Below are 19002 nucleotides of genomic sequence, written 5' to 3'. Positions count from 1 at the left end.
ATTAGCTAAAGTAGCGCCATACTCAACATGGTAATGATGCCTTACAGTGTAGTAATCAGTTTAGCAGTTTCACGGGCGGGTCCCGGTGGCAATACATTTTGTAAAACCAAAAGCTTACCACGACTTGGAAGAGTTACCATGTTGGAGAGTCACAGACAGTTGGCTAACATAGCATCCCTCTGTTATAGCCAGCTGGCTAACATAGCATCCCTCTGTTATAGCCAGCTAGCTAACATAGCATCCCTCTGTTATAGCTAGCTAGCTAACATAGCATCCCTCTGTTATAGCCAGCTAGCTAACATAGCATCCCTCTGTTATAGCCAGCTAGCTAACATAGCATCCCTCTGTTATAGTCAGCTAGCTAACATAGCATCCCTCTGTTATAGCCAGCTACCTAACATAGCATCCCTCTGTTATAGCCAGCTAGCTAACATAGCACTCTGTTATAGCCAGCTAGCTAACATAGCATCCCTCTGTTATAGCCAGCTAGCTAACATAGCATCCTTCTGTTATAGCCAGCTAGCTAACATAGCATCCCTCTGTTATAGCCAGCTAGCTAACATAGCATCCCTCTGTTATAGCCAGCTAGCTAACATAGCATCCCTCTGTTATAGCCAGCTAGCTAACATAGCATCCCTCTGTTATAGACAGCTAGCTAACATAGCATCCCTTTGTTTGAGCAGGGTGTTTGAGTAGGCTAAACTAGCTAGCTGCATTTGCTAGATAAGTAAGTGGAAGTGTGAGAAAAAAAAAAAAAAATCAAGCTCTCTCTCTCGCTCCTCCTTCATTTTTGAAGAAATTAATTTGTTAAAATCTGTTCTACCATTGTCTTTCTCTCTCTTTGAGTCAACTACTCACCACATGTTATGCAATGCAGTGCTAGCTAGCTGTAGTTTATGCTTTCAGTACTAGATTCATTATCGGATCCTTTGATTGGGTCGACAAGATGTCAGTTCATACTGCAAGAGCTCTGATAGGTTGGAGGATGTCCTCTGGAAGTTGGCACAATTACTGTGTAAGTCTATGGAAGGGTGGGAGAACCTGGAGCCTCCTAGGTTTTGTATTGAGTTCAATGTTCCCAGAGGAGGACGGAAGCTAGCTGTCCTCCGGCTACACCATGGTGCTACCCTACAGAGTGCTGTTGAGGCTACTGTAGACCTTCATTGCAAAATAATGTGATTTAATCAGTTATTTGGTGACGTGAATATTTTGTATATATTTATCTAAAAATTATTACTTTTAAATGTTTCAGTATTTTTATTTTTATGATAAATCACTGAAGAGGATGGTCCCCGTCCTCCTCTGAGGAGCCTCCACTGCTAACGACCTAGATTAATAACGCTCCTTGAATGAATTCGAATTCACCCTTCTGTCCAGACGCTTTATCGTTTTGTTTACCACAAATGTGGTCCTTGTTTCCTGTTTATAATGCTTCAGATGGTCTTCAAAAACTTTCAGGCTAGTAAAATACTATTCCTGAGACAACTCTACAGTATCGGCGCACCTGGAAAAGACCGGACTATAACGTCACTTTGACAAATTCGGTATCCCTAGCCATGACCCTCTCTCCTCCGTGACCCGGAAACCTATAATTGGTCGAGGAGCGTGTCAATCACAGAGCAATATACATTCCTTAGTAGGCAAACTCAGTAAGGTCCTCCTCCCTCCTTGATAGCCACCTTTTGGTGAACCCCATTTGAATCAGCTGTTGTATTGTTTGTTGGAAGAGAAAACCATCCACACGTTTAAGAAACACCATGCTACTTATTGTTGTAGCTATAAAATGTATTACAAATATTTTGGAGGGAATCCACCCTTGTATACGTCATTTGCCTAATGACGCACGAGTGGAATAGTGCCGTCTCATTTCAAACGAGCGCAATTCCATCCACATTCTCTCCATTGAGAAGATTGGCGAGAGAGTGAGGACGGAGGAGAGAGGTCGCAGGAGGTGAGTACCTCCTAATTGATCAAATATCCATAGTCCTATCGCGTACTTCATGTTTTCTTATCTACACCAAAGATTGCGGATAAATGAACATTTAGAGAAAAAAAATGGTCAGTTCCTGTCTACTTAAATGGGTGGCTCTCCCATAGACGCCAATTCGATTGCAGCTGGTTCTGGTCTACTTAGTTGATTATCTTCCATTGAAACAAGAAAACACGAGGGAGTGGGATGTCTCGCTTCCTCTTTCGTCTGTGCTTCACGGAACTTTACGGTAACACCAACAGGTTTCCAATGCGCCCTCCTGTGACTTGCAGGGAAAGTTTAAAGTCCCCCGGTGAACACACAGGAGGTTGACACCTGGGACAAGTATCGGAGAGGTGAGTCGGACGCTTCAAAACGAGTATGTTACGAGTATTATATCTTACGACCATTACATATTCAATTCTGCACTGGCAGGGTCATAATTTAAATGTTTTTTTTTTTAGTTGATGTGATAATGAACTTATACGCCTACTGTTCAGCTTTTTAATAATACATAGCTTCACAGTGGATCAGGTTTCCCTAACTACTTACTGTACATTGCTTTCTGTAGTTATTCATTAACTACGGCTTGAGGTGGAACACTTCAGTTTTGGATTTAAGAAACAAACTGAGTTATAAATATGTATTTTATTCTTACTTTATTCTTATTCATGAATGAGCACTACAAAGTCTTTAACAAAGCCATCTACATTCTAAAGGTGGTATTTTAGTAAAGGTGTTTGTTTTACGTTGTATATGGTTTTAGTACAGTTAGTTTACATGTACTTCTATAGATCTTCCATCCATACAGTGAGACACTTATCAGACCCTGGCTGGTGTTATTCATGGCAGAGAGGAGTTGTTGGTTCTTGTTTTTAGTAGTTTATATATTTCATGTTTTAGTAGTTTATATATTTCATGTTTTTAGTCGTTTTATGTATTTCCAAATACTTCATGTGGTATCATCAAATATCTTTCAATGTGCTCAGAATAATGTGTTAATATGTGGTGCATATTATGGTATTATCTTTAAACATGTAGTCATTTTTGAGATGCATGTTATATTCTCCTCAGCAGTATCATACCAGTTTATCTGGTAAACACAGAATGTAAGAACTCAGAAGTATTTGAATGGATTCTGTTTTTGGTGGAATTGTATCTAATAGGGTAACTTTGAATTATATATTATATAGAATAACAAAATAAATAAAGGAAGTTTCGGTTAGAAAATGTGAAAATAAATAGTTTAATTTGAATAAGTTTTGTCTGAAATCACTGTATAATCCTTGATGCCTAGGTCTATTGGTCTCCTAATATATATATATATATTCTGATTCCATTAATTCTACCATATCTCTCTACCACATAATAATTGCAGGCAATCGTAATGGTTATGTCAATGCAAAACCACTGCAAATGCTTCATTTGCATGTCTCTTTCCCCTGGTCACCTGATGGCCTCACAGACACACAGACAGACAGACACTTAGACAGACAGACAGACACTTAGACAGACAGACAGACACTTAGACAGACAGACAGACACGCACAGACAGACAGACGCACAGACAGACAGACGCACAGACAGACAGACGCACAGACAGACAGACGCACAGACAGACAGACGCACAGACAGACAGAAGCACAGACAGACAGAAGCACAGACAGACAGAAGCACAGACAGACAGAAGCACAGACAGACAGAAGCACAGACAGACAGAAGCACAGACAGACAGAAGCACAGACAGACAGAAGCACAGACAGACAGAAGCACAGACAGACAGAAGCACAGACAGACAGAAGCACAGACAGACAGAAGCACAGACAGACAGACAGACACATAGACACAGACAGACACAGACAGACACATAGACAGACAGACACATACATAGACAGACACATACATAGACAGACAGACACATAGACAGACACAGACAGACAGACAGACAGACAGACAGACACTTAGACAGACAGACACTTAGACAGACAGACAGACAGACGCACAGACAGACAGACAGTCACATAGACAGACACAGACAGACACATAGACAGACAGACACATAGACAGACAGACACATAGACAGACAGACACATAGACAGACAGACACTTAGACAGACAGACACTTAGACAGACAGACACTTAGACAGACAGACACTTAGACAGACAGACACTTAGACAGACAGACACTTAGACAGACAGACACTTAGACAGACAGACAGACACATAGACAGACAGACAGACACATAGACAGACAGACAGACGCACAGACAGACAGACAGACAGACATACACATAGACAGACACATAGACAGACAGACACATAGACAGACGCACAGACAGACAGACGCACAGACAGACAGACGCACAGACAGACAGACAGACAGACAGACAGACGCACAGACAGACAGACAGACAGACAGACAGACAGACAGACAGACAGACAGACGCACAGACAGACAGACAGACGCACAGACAGACAGAAGCACAGACAGACAGACGCACACAGACAGACAGACGCACAGACAGACAGACGCACACAGACGCACACAGACAGACGCACACAGACAGACACAGACAGACGCACACAGACAGACACAGACAGACACACACAGACAGACACAGACAGACACACACAGACAGACGCACAGACAGACTCACAGACAGACGCACAGACAGACAGACAGACAAGGGTTATCATCACATGACACCATCCTGGTGAGTATTATTTATATCCTGGTGCTCAGTGGAGGGCCGACCTGGGTTCAGGTACTATTAGAAAACCTGCCAAATACTTTCAGCGTTTCAGCTCTCGTCTGCAGGAGTGACAGATGGTTCAGGGTTTGCAGTTCTTTGGGGGGACTATTATCTTATCCCATTAATAAAGCCCAGGAAAAGCTCAAAGCAAGCACAGATATATAAGAGTGTGCATCCTAATAGTCTGTCCTTCTTCCCGAGCTGTGCTCTCCTTCACTACTTCCCCCGCTAAAGGTCAAGCTGTAACCTGATAGTGAACCAATTTATTTGTTTCTCTGGAAATGCCATCGCAATGTCCCTTGGGCTGTTTACTGTTTGATAACACATGGAGCAGATGGGTGCTTCACTTCTGCAGGACGGAGGTTACACACACACACACACACACACACACACACACACACACATTACATTACATTACATTACATTATACACTAGTGGTTCAATGTAGGAGACAAGGATACTTTTGAATGGTAGTGTTCTAGGCGTAGTGTTCTAGGGGTTGTGTTCTAGGGGTTGTGTTCTAGGGGTTGTGTTCTAGGCGTAGTGTTCTAGGCTTAGTGTTCTAGGCGTAGTGTTCTATGCGTAGTGTTCTAGGGGTTGTGTTCTAGGGGTTGTGTTCTAGGGGTTGTGTTCTAGGCGTAGCCTTAGCCTAAAAAATTAAAAGTCAACGATCATGTTTGGGTTACACAATTTACAAATGGGTTACTGAAGCAATAAGGCCTGAGGAGCTGTGCTTTTATAAACTGGTTCCATCATTAGAACAGTCAACAAGTCATTTTGCGAGTGTACAAAACATTATGAACACCGTCCTAATATTGAGTTGCACCCCACCTTTTGCCCTCAGAACAGCCTCAGTTCGTCAGGACATGGACTCTACAAGGTGTCGAAAGCGTTCCACAGGGATGCTGGTCCATGTTGACTCCAATGCTTCCCACAGTTGGCTGGATGTCCTTTGGGTGGTGGACCATTCTTGATACACACGGGAAACTCTACCGTACCCCGTTCAAAGGCACTTCAATCTTTTGTTTTGCCCATTCAGCCTCTGAATGCCAGACATACACAATCCATGTCTCAATTGTCTCAAGGCTTAAAAATATTTCTTTAACCTGTTTCTTCCCCTTCATCTACACCGATTTTAAAGTGGATTTAACAATCAGGGATCTTAGTTAGCTTTCCTCTGGTCATTCTATGTCATGGAAAGAGCCGGTGTTTGTAATTCTTGTACACTCATACAGTGTATAGATGTTCAGTACACGGGGGTGTAACGGTGTGGGGAATGTTTTCCTGGCACACGTTCGGTCCCTTGATACCGATTGAGCAACTTTTCCATGCCCCTAAGAATTCAGGCTGTCCTGGAGGCAAAAGGGGGGTCCGACACATTACTAGATGGGTGTACCTAATAAACTGGTCACTGTGTGTGTGTGTGTGTGGGTACACTACCCCGTTCACGAAAATGGCCAGTCAAGTTCTTGCACTTCGATCTCGACAAATCATTTCCGCATGGACCTCGATTAGTGCACGGCGGCATTGTCGAGCTGAAACAGGAAAGGGTCTTCCCCAAACTGTTGCCGCGAAGTTGGATGTGCTTCTACAGTATTGACTCCCGGATGTGAATACTTATGTAAATTAGATATTTATGTATTTAATTTACATTAAATGAGCAAAAATTCCTTAACATGTTTTCACTTTGTCATTATGGGGTATTGTGTGTAGACGGGTGAAGATTTTGAATTTAGACTAACACCAAGAAAACATGGAATAAGTATATATGCATATATATAATCTATCACATTGAATATACAAAACATGAAGAACACCTGCTCTTTTCATGACACAGACTGACCAGGTGAATCCAGGTGAAAGCTATAACCCCTTATCGATGTCACAGGTTAAATCCACTTCAATCATTGATCCTAAGACCAGCTACTGCTACACTGAGACGCTTTTATCAATACGGACCCATGACATGACAAGCACCTGTTGAAGTAGCTCAAGATACAAACACTTTTACTATGTGTGGTCTGTACTGTAATGTTTAACAAGGGAGTATCTGCATGGCCAGGTCGGCTACCCTTCAGTTCATGTAAACAGAGCTGCCGCAGGATCCTGACCTGACAGGATCACTTAGTAAACACTTGAAAGAGAAGACATGATACACACACAAAGGAAAGCTTGAAGGAGATTAGTGAGAGGTGGTTGTGTAACTGAGCTGTGTTACCAGTTTCTGTCTTTTTTTTCTAAACAGCTAAAATAAACACTACAATATAATTACTAGAAAGTTAATCTAACAATTTATATAAACACTACAATTTAATTACTAGGAAGATCATCTAGCAGCTTATATAAACACTACAATATAATTACTAGAAATTTCATAGCTGCTTATATAAACTCAACAATATAATTACTATAAAGTTAATCTAACAATTTATATAAACACAACAATTGAATTGCTACAAAGTTTATCTAGCAGTTTTTTGTTGTTGCTGTGTGGGATAATGAATAGATGATTGACTGACATCACATGACTTGTTGAGACTGTTGTTTTTAATAGATTAGACACCATATGAAGCGTAACATCTCTCTCTCTCCTTCTCACCCTTCCTCTCTCTGTCTCCCACTGCCCCGCCCCCTTCCTCTCTCTGTCTCCCACTGCCCCGCCCCCCTCCTCTCTCTGTCTCCCACTGCCCCGCCCCCTTCCTCTCTCTGTCTCCCACTGCCCTGCCCCCCCTCTCTCTGTCTCCCACTGCCCCGCCCCTTCCTCTCTCTGTCTCCCACTGCCCCGCCCCCTTCCTCTCTCTCTGTCTCCCACTGCCCCGCCCCTTCCTCTCTCTCTGTCTCCCACTGCCCCCCCCCTTCCTCTCTCTCTGTCTCCCACTGCCCCGCCCCCTTCCTCTCTCTGTCTCCCATTGCCCCGCCCCCTCTTCCATCCATCTCTCTCCCCGCCCCCTCCTCTCCATCCATCTCTCCCTCCGCCCCCTCCTCTCCATCCATCTCTCCCTCCGCCCCCTCCTCTCCATCCATCTCTCCCCCGCCCCCTCCTCTCCATCCATCTCTCTCCCCCCGCCCCCTCCTCTCCATCCATCTCTCTCTCCATCCATCTCTCTCCCCCGCCCCCTCCTCTCATCCATCTCTCTCCCCGCCCCCTCCTCTCCATCCATCTCTCTCCCCCGCCCCCTCCTCTCCATCCATCTCTCTCCCGCCCCCCTCCTCTCCATCCATCTCTCTCCCGCCCCCCTCCTCTCTCCATCCATCTCTCTCCCCGCCCCCTCCCCTCCATCCATCTCCCCCTGCCCCCTCCCCTCCATCCATCTCTCTCCCCCGCCCCCTCCCCTCCATCCATCTCTCTCTCCCGCCCCCTCCCCTCCATCCATCTCTCTCTCCCCGCCCCCTCCTCTCCATCCATCTCTCTCCCCGCCCCTCCTCTCTCCATCCATCTCTCTCCCCGCCCCCTCCCTCCATCCATCTCCCCCGCCCCCTCCTCTCTCCATCCATCCATCTCCCCCTGCCCCCTCCCCTCCATCCATCTCTCTCCCCCTCCTCTCTCCATCCATCTCTCTCCCCGCCCCTCCCCTCCATCCATCTCTCTCTCCCCGCCCCCTCCTCTCCATCTCTCCCCTCCTCTCTCCATCCATCCATCTCCCCCATGCCCCCTCCCCTCCATCCATCTCCCCCTCCTCTCTCCATCCATCTCTCTCCGCCCGCCCCCTCCTCTCCATCTCTCCCCGCTCCCCTCTTCTCCATCTCTCCCCCTGCCCCCCTCCTCTTCCATCCACCCCCCTCCCCTCCACCCTCTCCCCCGCCCCCTCCAGTGATGTCTAGCTGGTTGAAGGACGGTGAGGTGTTGATAGGTGAGGGAAGCGGAACTGCATCCCCATGCAGCCGCAGACAGCGGATCTTGTCAACGCCAGGTGGATGTGGCAGTCTCAGGCCGGGTGGCAAAGGGGTAGGGGTGCGCGGCCATGGGGGGTCACCTAGCTTCAAGGAAGGGGTGTCCGGGATGGTGCAGCCAGAGACCATGGGGAAGGCCAAAGAGCTGTTTGTTCTCTGTGATAAAGAAGGAAAAGGCTTCATCACCAAGAGAGATATGCAGGTTAGTGAGTCCAGTGGATTGAGATTCAGAACGCTTTAAACATAAACACAATAAACATATTTATAAAACCTTTAATCTCTCGTCTCCTGTCCTCTCTCTCCCCTCCTCTCTCCTCTCCTTCTCTCACCCCCTCTTCTCCCCCTCCTCTTCTGTCTTCTTCTCTTCTCCCATCTCCTCTCTCTTCCCCTCTCCTCTCACTTCTCTTCTCTCCTCTCCTGTCCTTCTCTCTCCCCCTCTTCTCTTGACCCCCTCTTCTGTCTTCTTCTCTTCTCTCCCTCCCTCCTCTATCTTCTTCTCCCATCTCCTCTCTCTCTCTCTCCTCCTCTTCTCTCCTCTCAGAGACTGCAGGGGGAGTTACCTCTCTCCCCAGAACAGCTGGAGTCTGTTTTTGAGAGTCTGGACAGAGACAGAAACGGATTCCTAACTCCTGTCGAGTTTAACATGGGCCTTGGTGTGTACCGCTCACTCATTTCATGACATGCTGGACCTTTGACCAATACCATACTTACTATTGACACATTTTCCCTGTCTCTGTGTCTCTCTGTCTCTCTGTCTGTCTGTCTGTCTGTCTGTCTGTCTGTCTCTGATAGCAGGGGAGTTGATGGTGGTGGAGGAGAGCACAGAGAAAAGGCAGACAGAGACCGAGGAAAACGAAGAGCTAGGAGAACTCCGATTTATTCAGATACTGACAGAGCTGGGAGCTGACAAACTCTTCAAAGAGTGAGTGACGAGGAAGACCCGATGAAGCGTTTTGGAGAGAGTTCGCCCAACGTTTTATATTCGTAACCAGTATTTGGATTCTAGCTTCCTGTAAAAGAGTTAAGTTGTGCTGTGTGTTGTGTAACCCTGTAACCTGCTGTATTGTGTGTCTTCATGCCAGTCAGTGCGAGCTGGGTACCCTGTGGTGTGCTCTCCAGAGAGACAGACCAGAGCTGCTCTCTATCCTGGAGGATGTCCTAGTCCACTCTGTGTCTCATCTACAAGACTCACTGAGGGAGAGAGACAGTTTGGAACTGGCTCTACGCAGGTCTCTATTCTCTCCTCATATCATTCATTTATGTGACTGTCAATTCATACAGCTGGTGAAGTGGAGCAGTAAACACCAACATACTTATCATTAACATACTTACCATTAACATACTTACCATTAACATACTTACTATTAACATACTATTAGCATACTATTAACATACTTACTAGTAACATACTTACAATTAACATACTTACTAACATACTGTTAACATACTTACCATTAACATACTTACTAGTAACATACTATTAGCATACTATTAACATACTTACTACTAACATACTTACTAACATACTATTAGCATACTATTAACATACTTACTACTAACATACTTACTAACATACTATTAGCATACTATTAACATACTTACTATTAGCATACTATTAACATACTTACCATTAACATACTTACCATTAACATACTTACTATTAACATACTTACCATTAACATACTTACTATTAACATACTTACCATTAACATACTATTAGCATATTATTAACATACTTACCATTAACATACTTACTATTAACATACTTACCATTAACATACTTACTATTAACATACTTACCATTAACATACTTACTATTAACATACTTACTAACATACTATTAGCATACTATTAACATACTTACTAGTAACATACTTACTAACATACTTACTAACATACCATTAACATACTTACTATTAACATACTTACCATTAACATACTTACTAACATACTTATCAACATACTTACTATTAACATACTTACTAACATACTATTAACATACTTACTATTAACATACTTACCATTAACATACTTACTAACATACTTACTATTAACATACTTACTAACATACTATTAACATACTTACTATTAACATACTTACCATTAACATACTTACTAACATACTTACTATTAACATACTTACTATTAACATACTTACTATTAACATACTTATCAACATACTAACATACTATTAACATGCTTACTATTAACATACTTACCATTAACATACTTACTAGTAACATACTTACTAACATACTATTAGCATACTATTAACATACTTACTATTAACATACTTACTAACATACTATTAACATGCTTACTATTAACATACTTACCATTAACATACTTACTATTAACATACTTACTAACATACTATTAACATACTTACTATTAACATACTTACTATTAACATACTTACTATTAACATACTTACTAACATACTTATCAACATACTAACATACTATTAGCATACTTACCATTAACATACTTACTATTAACATACTTACTAGTAACATACTTACGGTTAACATACTTACTAACATACTATTAGCATACTATTAACATACTTACTAACATACTCTAATGTGTTGTTGTGTTTCAGACGGGAGAGTGACCACGACAGGGTTGTTCGGTCCATATACGAGGAGATGGAGAGTCAGAACAGAGAGGAGAGAGAGAAACGACTCGCTCAGGTAGCTATCTGGTCTGCGAATAAAGTATGAATAAAGTATGCACTCACTACTGTATGTCGCTCTGTAAATGTAAGGAGGAGGAGAGAGAAGGAGAGAGAGAGAGGGCAGAGGAGACAGACAGGGGGAGGAGAGAGAGAGGGCAGAGGAGACAGACAGGAGGAGAATAAAGTATGAATAAAGTATGAATAAAGTATGAATAAAGTATGAATAAAGTATGCACTCACTACTGTATGTCGCTCTGTAAATGTAAGGAGGAGGAGAGAGAAGGAGAGAGAGAGAGAGGGCAGAGGAGACAGACAGGAGGAGAATAAAGTATGAATAAAGTATGAATAAAGTATGAATAAAGTATGCACTCACTACTGTATGTCGCTCTGTAAATGTAAATAGTCTGCTGGGCTGTAGACTGGGGTTGATGTTGTTTAGCAACAAAACCGACACGAATCATACTAAGCTTAGTGCTTCGAGCTGTTGACTTCAGGCCACATGAACATTGTGCTGAATGGTAAAAAAACAGAAAACAATCTACAATAAAATGTCCTTATTCTGTGGTGGTGTTGTTGGTCCGACAGTCTGACGTTGTACTATGTAACCTGGTCCGACAGTCTGACGTTGTACTATGTAACCTGGTCCGACAGTCTGACGTTGTACTATGTAACCTGGTCCGACAGTCTGACGTTGTACTATGTAACCTGGTCCGACAGCCTGACGTTGTACTATGTAACCTGGTCCGACAGTCTGACGTTGTACTATGTAACCTGGTCCGACAGCCTGACGTTGTACTATGTAACCTGGTCCGACAGTAGAGTCTGACGTTGTACTATGTAACCTGGTCCGACAGCCTGACGTTGTACTATGTAACCTGGTCCGACAGTAGAGTCTGACGTTGTACTATGTAACCTGGTCCGACAGTAGAGTCTGACGTTGTACTATGTAACCTGGTCCGACAGTAGAGTCTGACGTTGTACTATGTAACCTGGTCCGACAGTAGAGTCTGACGTTGTACTATGTAACCTGGTCCGACAGTAGAGTCTGACGTTGTACTATGTAACCTGGTCCGACAGTAGAGTCTGACGTTGTACTATGTAACCTGGTCCGACAGTAGAGTCTGACGTTGTACTATGTAACCTGGTCCGACAGTCTGACGTTGTACTATGTAACCTGGTCCGACAGTCTGACGTTGTACTATGTAACCTGGTCCGACAGCCTGACGTTGTACTATGTAACCTGGTCCGACAGTCTGACGTTGTACTATGTAACCTGGTCCGACAGCCTGACGTTGTACTATGTAACCTGGTCCGACAGTAGAGTCTGACGTTGTACTATGTAACCTGGTCCGACAGCCACGTTGTACTATGTAACCTGGTCCGAGTCTGACGTTGTACTATGTAACCTGACAGTCCGTTGTACTATGTAACCTGGAGTCTGACGTTGTACTATGTAACCTGGTCCGACAGTAGAGTCTGACGTTGTACTATGTAACCTGGTCCGACAGTAGAGTCTGACGTTGTACTATGTAACCTGGTCCGACAGTAGAGTCTGACGTTGTACTATGTAACCTGGTCCGACAGTAGAGTCTGACGTTGTACTATGTAACCTGGTCCGACAGTAGAGTCTGACGTTGTACAACCATATTCAGTCTAAGTAGAATACTAATGAATCGTTGAGCGATCGTACGAGGCATATTGATTCAACTTTCGTCTAAGATTAAACAAGCTTCGTTCAGAGTGTTGCTGCTCTTCTGTTCACCGGCTGCACAGCCACCCCCACAGCCACCCCACAGCCACCCCCGATTTACAATAGACGGGACCACAGCATCTACTTCGGTTGCCATGATGATTTCCTTTGCTACACCTGCCTCGGCATATATCACCCCAATTCTGGCCCCATTTCTCCCAATCGTACTGCCACCGAGGTGTAGCTAGGTACTTTACGACTACTAGTTCACTACGATTTGGGCTTAACTGAATCGTTAAATGTGAGCGGTTCTCCACCACAGCACCGTAGACCCAGAAAAACACGGTGTGATGTATTTCAGCCCTAACTAATGGCTGATGATGATGATGATGATGATGACTGTACTTCACGTTAAAGGACAGTATCAGACAGTGGGACAGAAGACAGAAGATTGCTGAGGAGCTGAAGACGAGGGAGCAGGAACTGGAGACCACCCTGGCCAAGCAGAGAGAGGTAGAGACATCATAGACTTAGATAGAGACTTAGACTCTTTGTGTCTGTCCCATTATGACGTCTTGTGAGAGCACTGAGCATTGAGGCCATCTCCATTTTGAAGTAGTCCATAGTGCCTACTGTCGCCTGGAGTACAAAGGGAGATTTTAACCCGGGGCTAAGCCAGTGTTCACACTTTATAAAGTGGGCTCTTATCTGTCAGTCTGTTCTACTGCTTCAACATCAGCCATTTTAAACATATAAATACAATTAAATGGTTTAAATAATAATAATAAATTAAAAGGTTAAATATCTAGTCCTAGTAAAGTTCAGCTATTTCCCACAAGGCCCTAGTTTCTACCTTCTTAACAGCACTATCAACAAGGCAGGTCCTACAGGCCCTAGTTTCTACCTTCTTAACAACACTATCAACAAGGCAGGTCCTACAGGCTCTAGTTTTGTCGCACCTGGACTACTGTTCAGCCGTGTGGTCAGGTGCCACAAAGAGGGAATTAGGAAAATTACAATTGGCTCAGAACAGGGAAGCACAGCTGGCCCTTGGATGGACACAGAGAGATAACTAATATGCATGTTAATCTCTCCTGACTCAAAGTAGAGGAGAGATTGTCTTCATCACTACTTGTATTTGTGAGAGGTATTGACATGTTGAAATGCACCGAGCTGTCTGTCTAAACTACTGGCACACAGCTCAGACACCCACCAGAGGTCTGTTTAAACTACTGGCACACAGCTCAGACACCCACCAGAGGTCTGTCTAAACTACTGGCACACAGCTCAGACACCCATACATACCCCACAAGACATGCCACCAGAGGTCTGTTTAAACTACTAACACACAGCTCGGACACCCATACATACCCCACAAGACATGCCACCAGTGGTCTCTTCACTGTCCTCAAGTCCAGAACAGACTATGGGAGGTGCACAGTACTACATAGAGCCATGACTACATGGAACTCTATTCCACAGTACTACATGGAGCCATGACTACATGGAACTCTATTCCACAGTACTACATAGAGCCATGACTACATGGAAGTCTATTCCACAGTACTACATAGAGCCATGACTACATGGAACTCTATTCCACAGTACTACATAGAGCCATGACTAGATGGAACTCTATTCCACAGTACTACATAGAGCCATGACTACATGGAACTCTATTCCACAGTACTACATAGAGCCATGACTAGATGGACCTCTATTCCACAGTACTACATAGAGCCATGACTAGATGGAACTCTATTCCACAGTACTACATAGAGCCATGACTACATGGAACTCTATTCCACAGTACTACATAGAGCCATGACTACATGGAACTCTATTCCACAGTACTACATAGAGCCATGACTAGATGGACCTCTATTCCACAGTACTACATAGAGCCATGACTACATGGAACCATTGACTAGAGCCATGACTACATGGAACTCTATTCCACAGTACTACATAGAGCCATGACTACATGGAACTCTATTCCACAGTACTACATAGAGCCATGACTACATGGAACTCTATTCCACATCAGGTAACTGATGCAGCAGTTAGAATCAGATTTAAAAAACAGATACAAATACACCTTATGGAACAGCGAGGACTGTGAAGCAACACAAACATAGAAAACATGCATACACACACACACACACACACGATAACATACGCAATATACACACTCAAGAATGTTGTAATGTAGATATGTGATAGTGGTGAAGTAGGGGCCTGAGGGCACACAGTGTGTTGTTAAATCTGTGAATGTATTGTAATGTTTTTAAAATTGTATCACAGTCTCAATTTTGCTGGACCCTAGGAAAAGTAGCTGCTGCCTTGGCAGGAACTAATGGGGATCCATAATAAACCCTAGGAAAAGTAGCTGCTGCCTTGGCAGGAACTAACGGGGATCCATAATAAACCCCAGGAAAAGTAGCTGCTGCCTTGGCAGGAACTAATGGGGATCCATAATAAACCCTAGGAAAAGTAGCTGCTGCCTTGGCAGGAACTAATGGGGATCCATAATAAATACAACATAGAAAATGTCACTGTCAGAAGAGATTTGCTTCAGAAAAATGTTCTCATCAAATGTATTTATAAAGCCCTTCATACATCAGCTGATATCTCAAAGTGCTGTACAGAAATCTAGCCTAAAACCCCAAACAGCAAGCAATGCAGGTGTAGAAGCACGGTGGCCAGGAAAAACTCCCTAGAAAGGCCAGAACCTAGGAAGAAACCTAGAGAGGAACCAGGCTATGAGGGGAAAATTGCACAATTGAAAAATTTTGGCACATGGAAACCAAACAAGGGCGGTCTATGGTGATAGGTGGGATGGGCTGAGGGGGTGGTCTATGGTGATAGGTGGGATGGGCTGAGGGATTAAAGAGTTTGTTTGGTAATGTATTAGTGTTATATATACAGGTGAATCTGAAGTTTACATTCACTTTCGCCAAATACATTTAAACTCAGATTTTCACAATTCCTGACATTTAATCCTAGTAAAAATTCCCTGTCTTAGGTCAGTTAGGATCATCACTTTATTTTAAGAATGTGAAATGTCAGAATAATTGTAGAGAGGGATTTATTTCAGCTTGTATTTCTTTCATCACATTCCCAGCGGGTCAGAAGTTTACATACACTAAATTAGTATTTGGTAGCATTGCCTTTATATTGTTTAACTTGGGTCAAATGTTTCGGGTTGCCTTCCACAAGGTTCCCACAATAAGTTGGGTGAATTTTGGCCCATTCCTCCTGACAGAGCTGGTGGAACTGAGTCAGGTTTGTAGGCCTCCTTGTTTGCACATGCTTTTTTTGGTTCTGCACACACATTTTCTATAGGATTGAGGTCAGGGCTTTGTGATGGCCACTCCAATACCTTGACTTTGTTGTCCTTAACTTCTTGACGCTACCAATCCCTGTAGCGGGATCATTACCGTCTGCAAGAAGAATATGTAAAAATGGATAATTGTCGTCAGCAACGCTGAATAGCAGTCAAATAATATTACTAGAAAATATTCATATTCATGAAATCACAAGTGCAATATTGCAAAGCACAGCTTAGCCTTTTGTTAATCACCCTGTCGTCTCAGATTTGTGAAATTATGCTTTACAGCGAAAGCAAACCAAGCGTTTGTAAGTTTATCGATAGCCTAGCATAGCATTATGTACACTTAGCATCAGGAAGCTTGGTCACAAAAATCAGACAAGCAATCAAATTAACCATTTACCTTTGATCTTTGGATGTTTTCACTCACGAGACTCCCAGTTAGACAGCAAATGTTCCTTTTGTTCCATAAAGATTATTTTTATATCCAAAATACCGACGTTTGTTTGTCGCGTTATGTTCAGAAATCCACAGGAAAGAGCGGTCACGACAACGCAGATGGAAATTCCAAATAGTCTTCATAATGTCCACAGAAACATGTCAAACGTTTTTTATAATCATTGCTCAGGTCGTTTTTAAAATATATATTCGATAATATATCAACCGAGTGTGTAGCTTTTTCCATAACAGCGGGAGGAACAATGGCCGGTTTACTCAATTGTGCACCAACTCACTCTGAGAGCCCCCACCTCTCCACTTCACGCTCATTTTTCAAAATAAAAGCCTGAAACTATGTCTAAAGACTGTTGACACCTTAGGGAAGCCACAGAAAAAGGAATCTGGTTGATATCCCTTTAAATGAAGGACAGGCACGTATAGGAACACAGAAATGTCAAAATAAGAGGCACTTCCTGGTTGGATTATCCTCAGGGTTTAGCCTGCAATATCAGTTCTGTTATACTCACAGACAATATTTTGACAGTTTTGGAAACTTTAGAGTGTTTTCTATCTTAATCTGTCAATTATATGCATATTCTAGCATCTGGTCCTGAGAAATAGGCCATTTACTTTGGGAACGTTATTTTTCCAAACATAAAAATAGTGCCCCCTAGCTTCAAGAGGTTGCCATTTTGCCACAACTTTGGAACTATGCAACCAAGCTGTAACTTCCTGACTGATGTCTTGATGTTGCTTCAATATATTGACATCATTTTCCTTTCTCATGAAGCCATCCATTTTGTGACGTGCACCAGTCCCTCCTGCAGCAAAGCACCCCCACAACATGTTGTTACCACCCCGTGCTTCACGGATGGTCAGGTTCTGTCGATATTGGACTCTTTTTACTGTGGATATAGATGCTTTTATACCTGTTCCTCCCAGAATCTTCACAAGGTCCTTTTCTTTTTTTTTCGCACTAAAGTACGCTCATCTCTAGGAGACAGAACGCGTCTCCTTCCTGAGCGGTATGACGGCTGCGTGGTCCCATGGTGTTTATACTTGCGTACTATTGTTTGTTTAGATGAATGTGGTACCTTCAGGTGTTTGGAAATTGCTCCCAAGGATAAACCAGACTTGTGGAGGTCTACATTTTTTTCTTCTGAGGTCTTGGCTGATTTCTTTTGATTTTCCCATGATGTCAAGCAAAGAGGCACTGAATTTGAAGGTAGGCCTTGAAATACATCCACAGGTACACCTCTAATTGACTCAAATGTCAATTAGCTTACCAGAAGCTTCGAAAGCCATGACATAGTTTTCTGGAATTTTCCAAGATGTTCAAAGGCGCAGTCAACTTTGTGTATGTAAACTTCTGACCCACTGGAAATGTGATACAGTGAATTATAAGTGAAATAATCTGTCAGTAAACAATTGTTGGAAAAATGACTTGTGTCGTGCACAAAGTAGATGTCCTAACCGACTTGCCAAAACTATAGTTTGTTAACAAGAAATTTGTGGAGGGGTTGAAAAACGAGTTTTAATGACTCTTAACATAAGTGTATGTAAACTTCTGACTTCAACTGTAGGTTGGAATAGTATAGGAGGTTGTGTGTGCTCTAGTCATTCTATTTCTACCTTCACTGTATGTTGATATGAGTAAGCGATCCATTCAGTCATCCTGTTTCAGCTTCATCTTCTCCCCCCCCCCAGCTGGAGGCTCGTATCCAGGCGCTGGGCTATGAGCAGGCAGACATCAGGGTGCAGAATCAGAAGCTCCACAGTCTGAACATACAGCTCCAGGAGCAGCTAGAGACCAGCCGGGAGGAGCTACAGAAAGCCCTGAAACAGTTAAAGTTCCTTCAGTCAAACACTGCCCAGGAGGAGAGGAGCAGAGAGAGGTAGGGAGGAGGGAGGGAAACCGAGGGAGCCAGGAGGGAGGGAGGGGTGAGGGAGCAGAGAGGGAAGAGAGGTCGGAGAGGGGGGGAGGAGAGGGGGGGAGCAGAGAGGGAAAGGAGGGAGAGAGAGAGGTCGGAGAGGGGGGAGGAGAGGGGGAGCAGAGAGGGAAAGGGAGAGAGAGGTCGGAGAGGGGGGGAGGAGAGGTCGGAGAGGGGGGGAGCAGAGAGGGAAAGGAGGGAGAGAGAGGTCGGAGAGGGGATGGCTAACTCCTACGTGCTTTGCCATATTCTCTGAAAATGTTTATATTTGTGTTGTTGACACGGTACGCTTGAAAATATATTTTTTGTCTGTGTACGTGAT

The 19002-nt window shown here is 43.6% G+C and overlaps 1 protein-coding gene across 3 annotated transcripts in view; it reads left to right on the top strand.

Annotated features, from left to right (window-relative positions):
- The first annotated feature begins 1723 nt into the window (after positions 1 to 1723).
- Positions 1724 to 19002, top strand: part of cracr2b (calcium release activated channel regulator 2B) — a 41888-nt gene continuing 24609 nt past the window's right edge. Inside the window, exons 1-9 of one of the 3 annotated variants that reach the window (XM_065002893.1) lie at positions 1724 to 1951; positions 2233 to 2325; positions 8535 to 8815; positions 9155 to 9266; positions 9409 to 9535; positions 9696 to 9842; positions 11216 to 11306; positions 13398 to 13493; positions 18457 to 18644. In XM_065002893.1, the coding sequence (XP_064858965.1) occupies positions 8537 to 8815; positions 9155 to 9266; positions 9409 to 9535; positions 9696 to 9842; positions 11216 to 11306; positions 13398 to 13493; positions 18457 to 18644 (1040 nt within the window). In that variant the 5' untranslated portion in view covers positions 1724 to 1951; positions 2233 to 2325; positions 8535 to 8536. Of the gene's footprint in view, positions 1952 to 2232; positions 2326 to 8534; positions 8816 to 9154; positions 9267 to 9405; positions 9536 to 9695; positions 9843 to 11215; positions 11307 to 13397; positions 13494 to 18456; positions 18645 to 19002 lie in introns of all 3 variants that reach the window. The other 2 variants (XM_065002892.1, XM_065002891.1) reach the window with 2 other exon arrangements.

The sequence above is a fragment of the Oncorhynchus nerka genome, linkage group LG17, assembly GCF_034236695.1.
Source record: "Oncorhynchus nerka isolate Pitt River linkage group LG17, Oner_Uvic_2.0, whole genome shotgun sequence".
Taxonomy (NCBI): Eukaryota; Metazoa; Chordata; class Actinopteri; order Salmoniformes; family Salmonidae; genus Oncorhynchus; species Oncorhynchus nerka.
The sequence above is the reverse complement of the archived record's forward strand: the minus strand, read 5'-3'. Positions and strand labels throughout refer to the sequence as shown.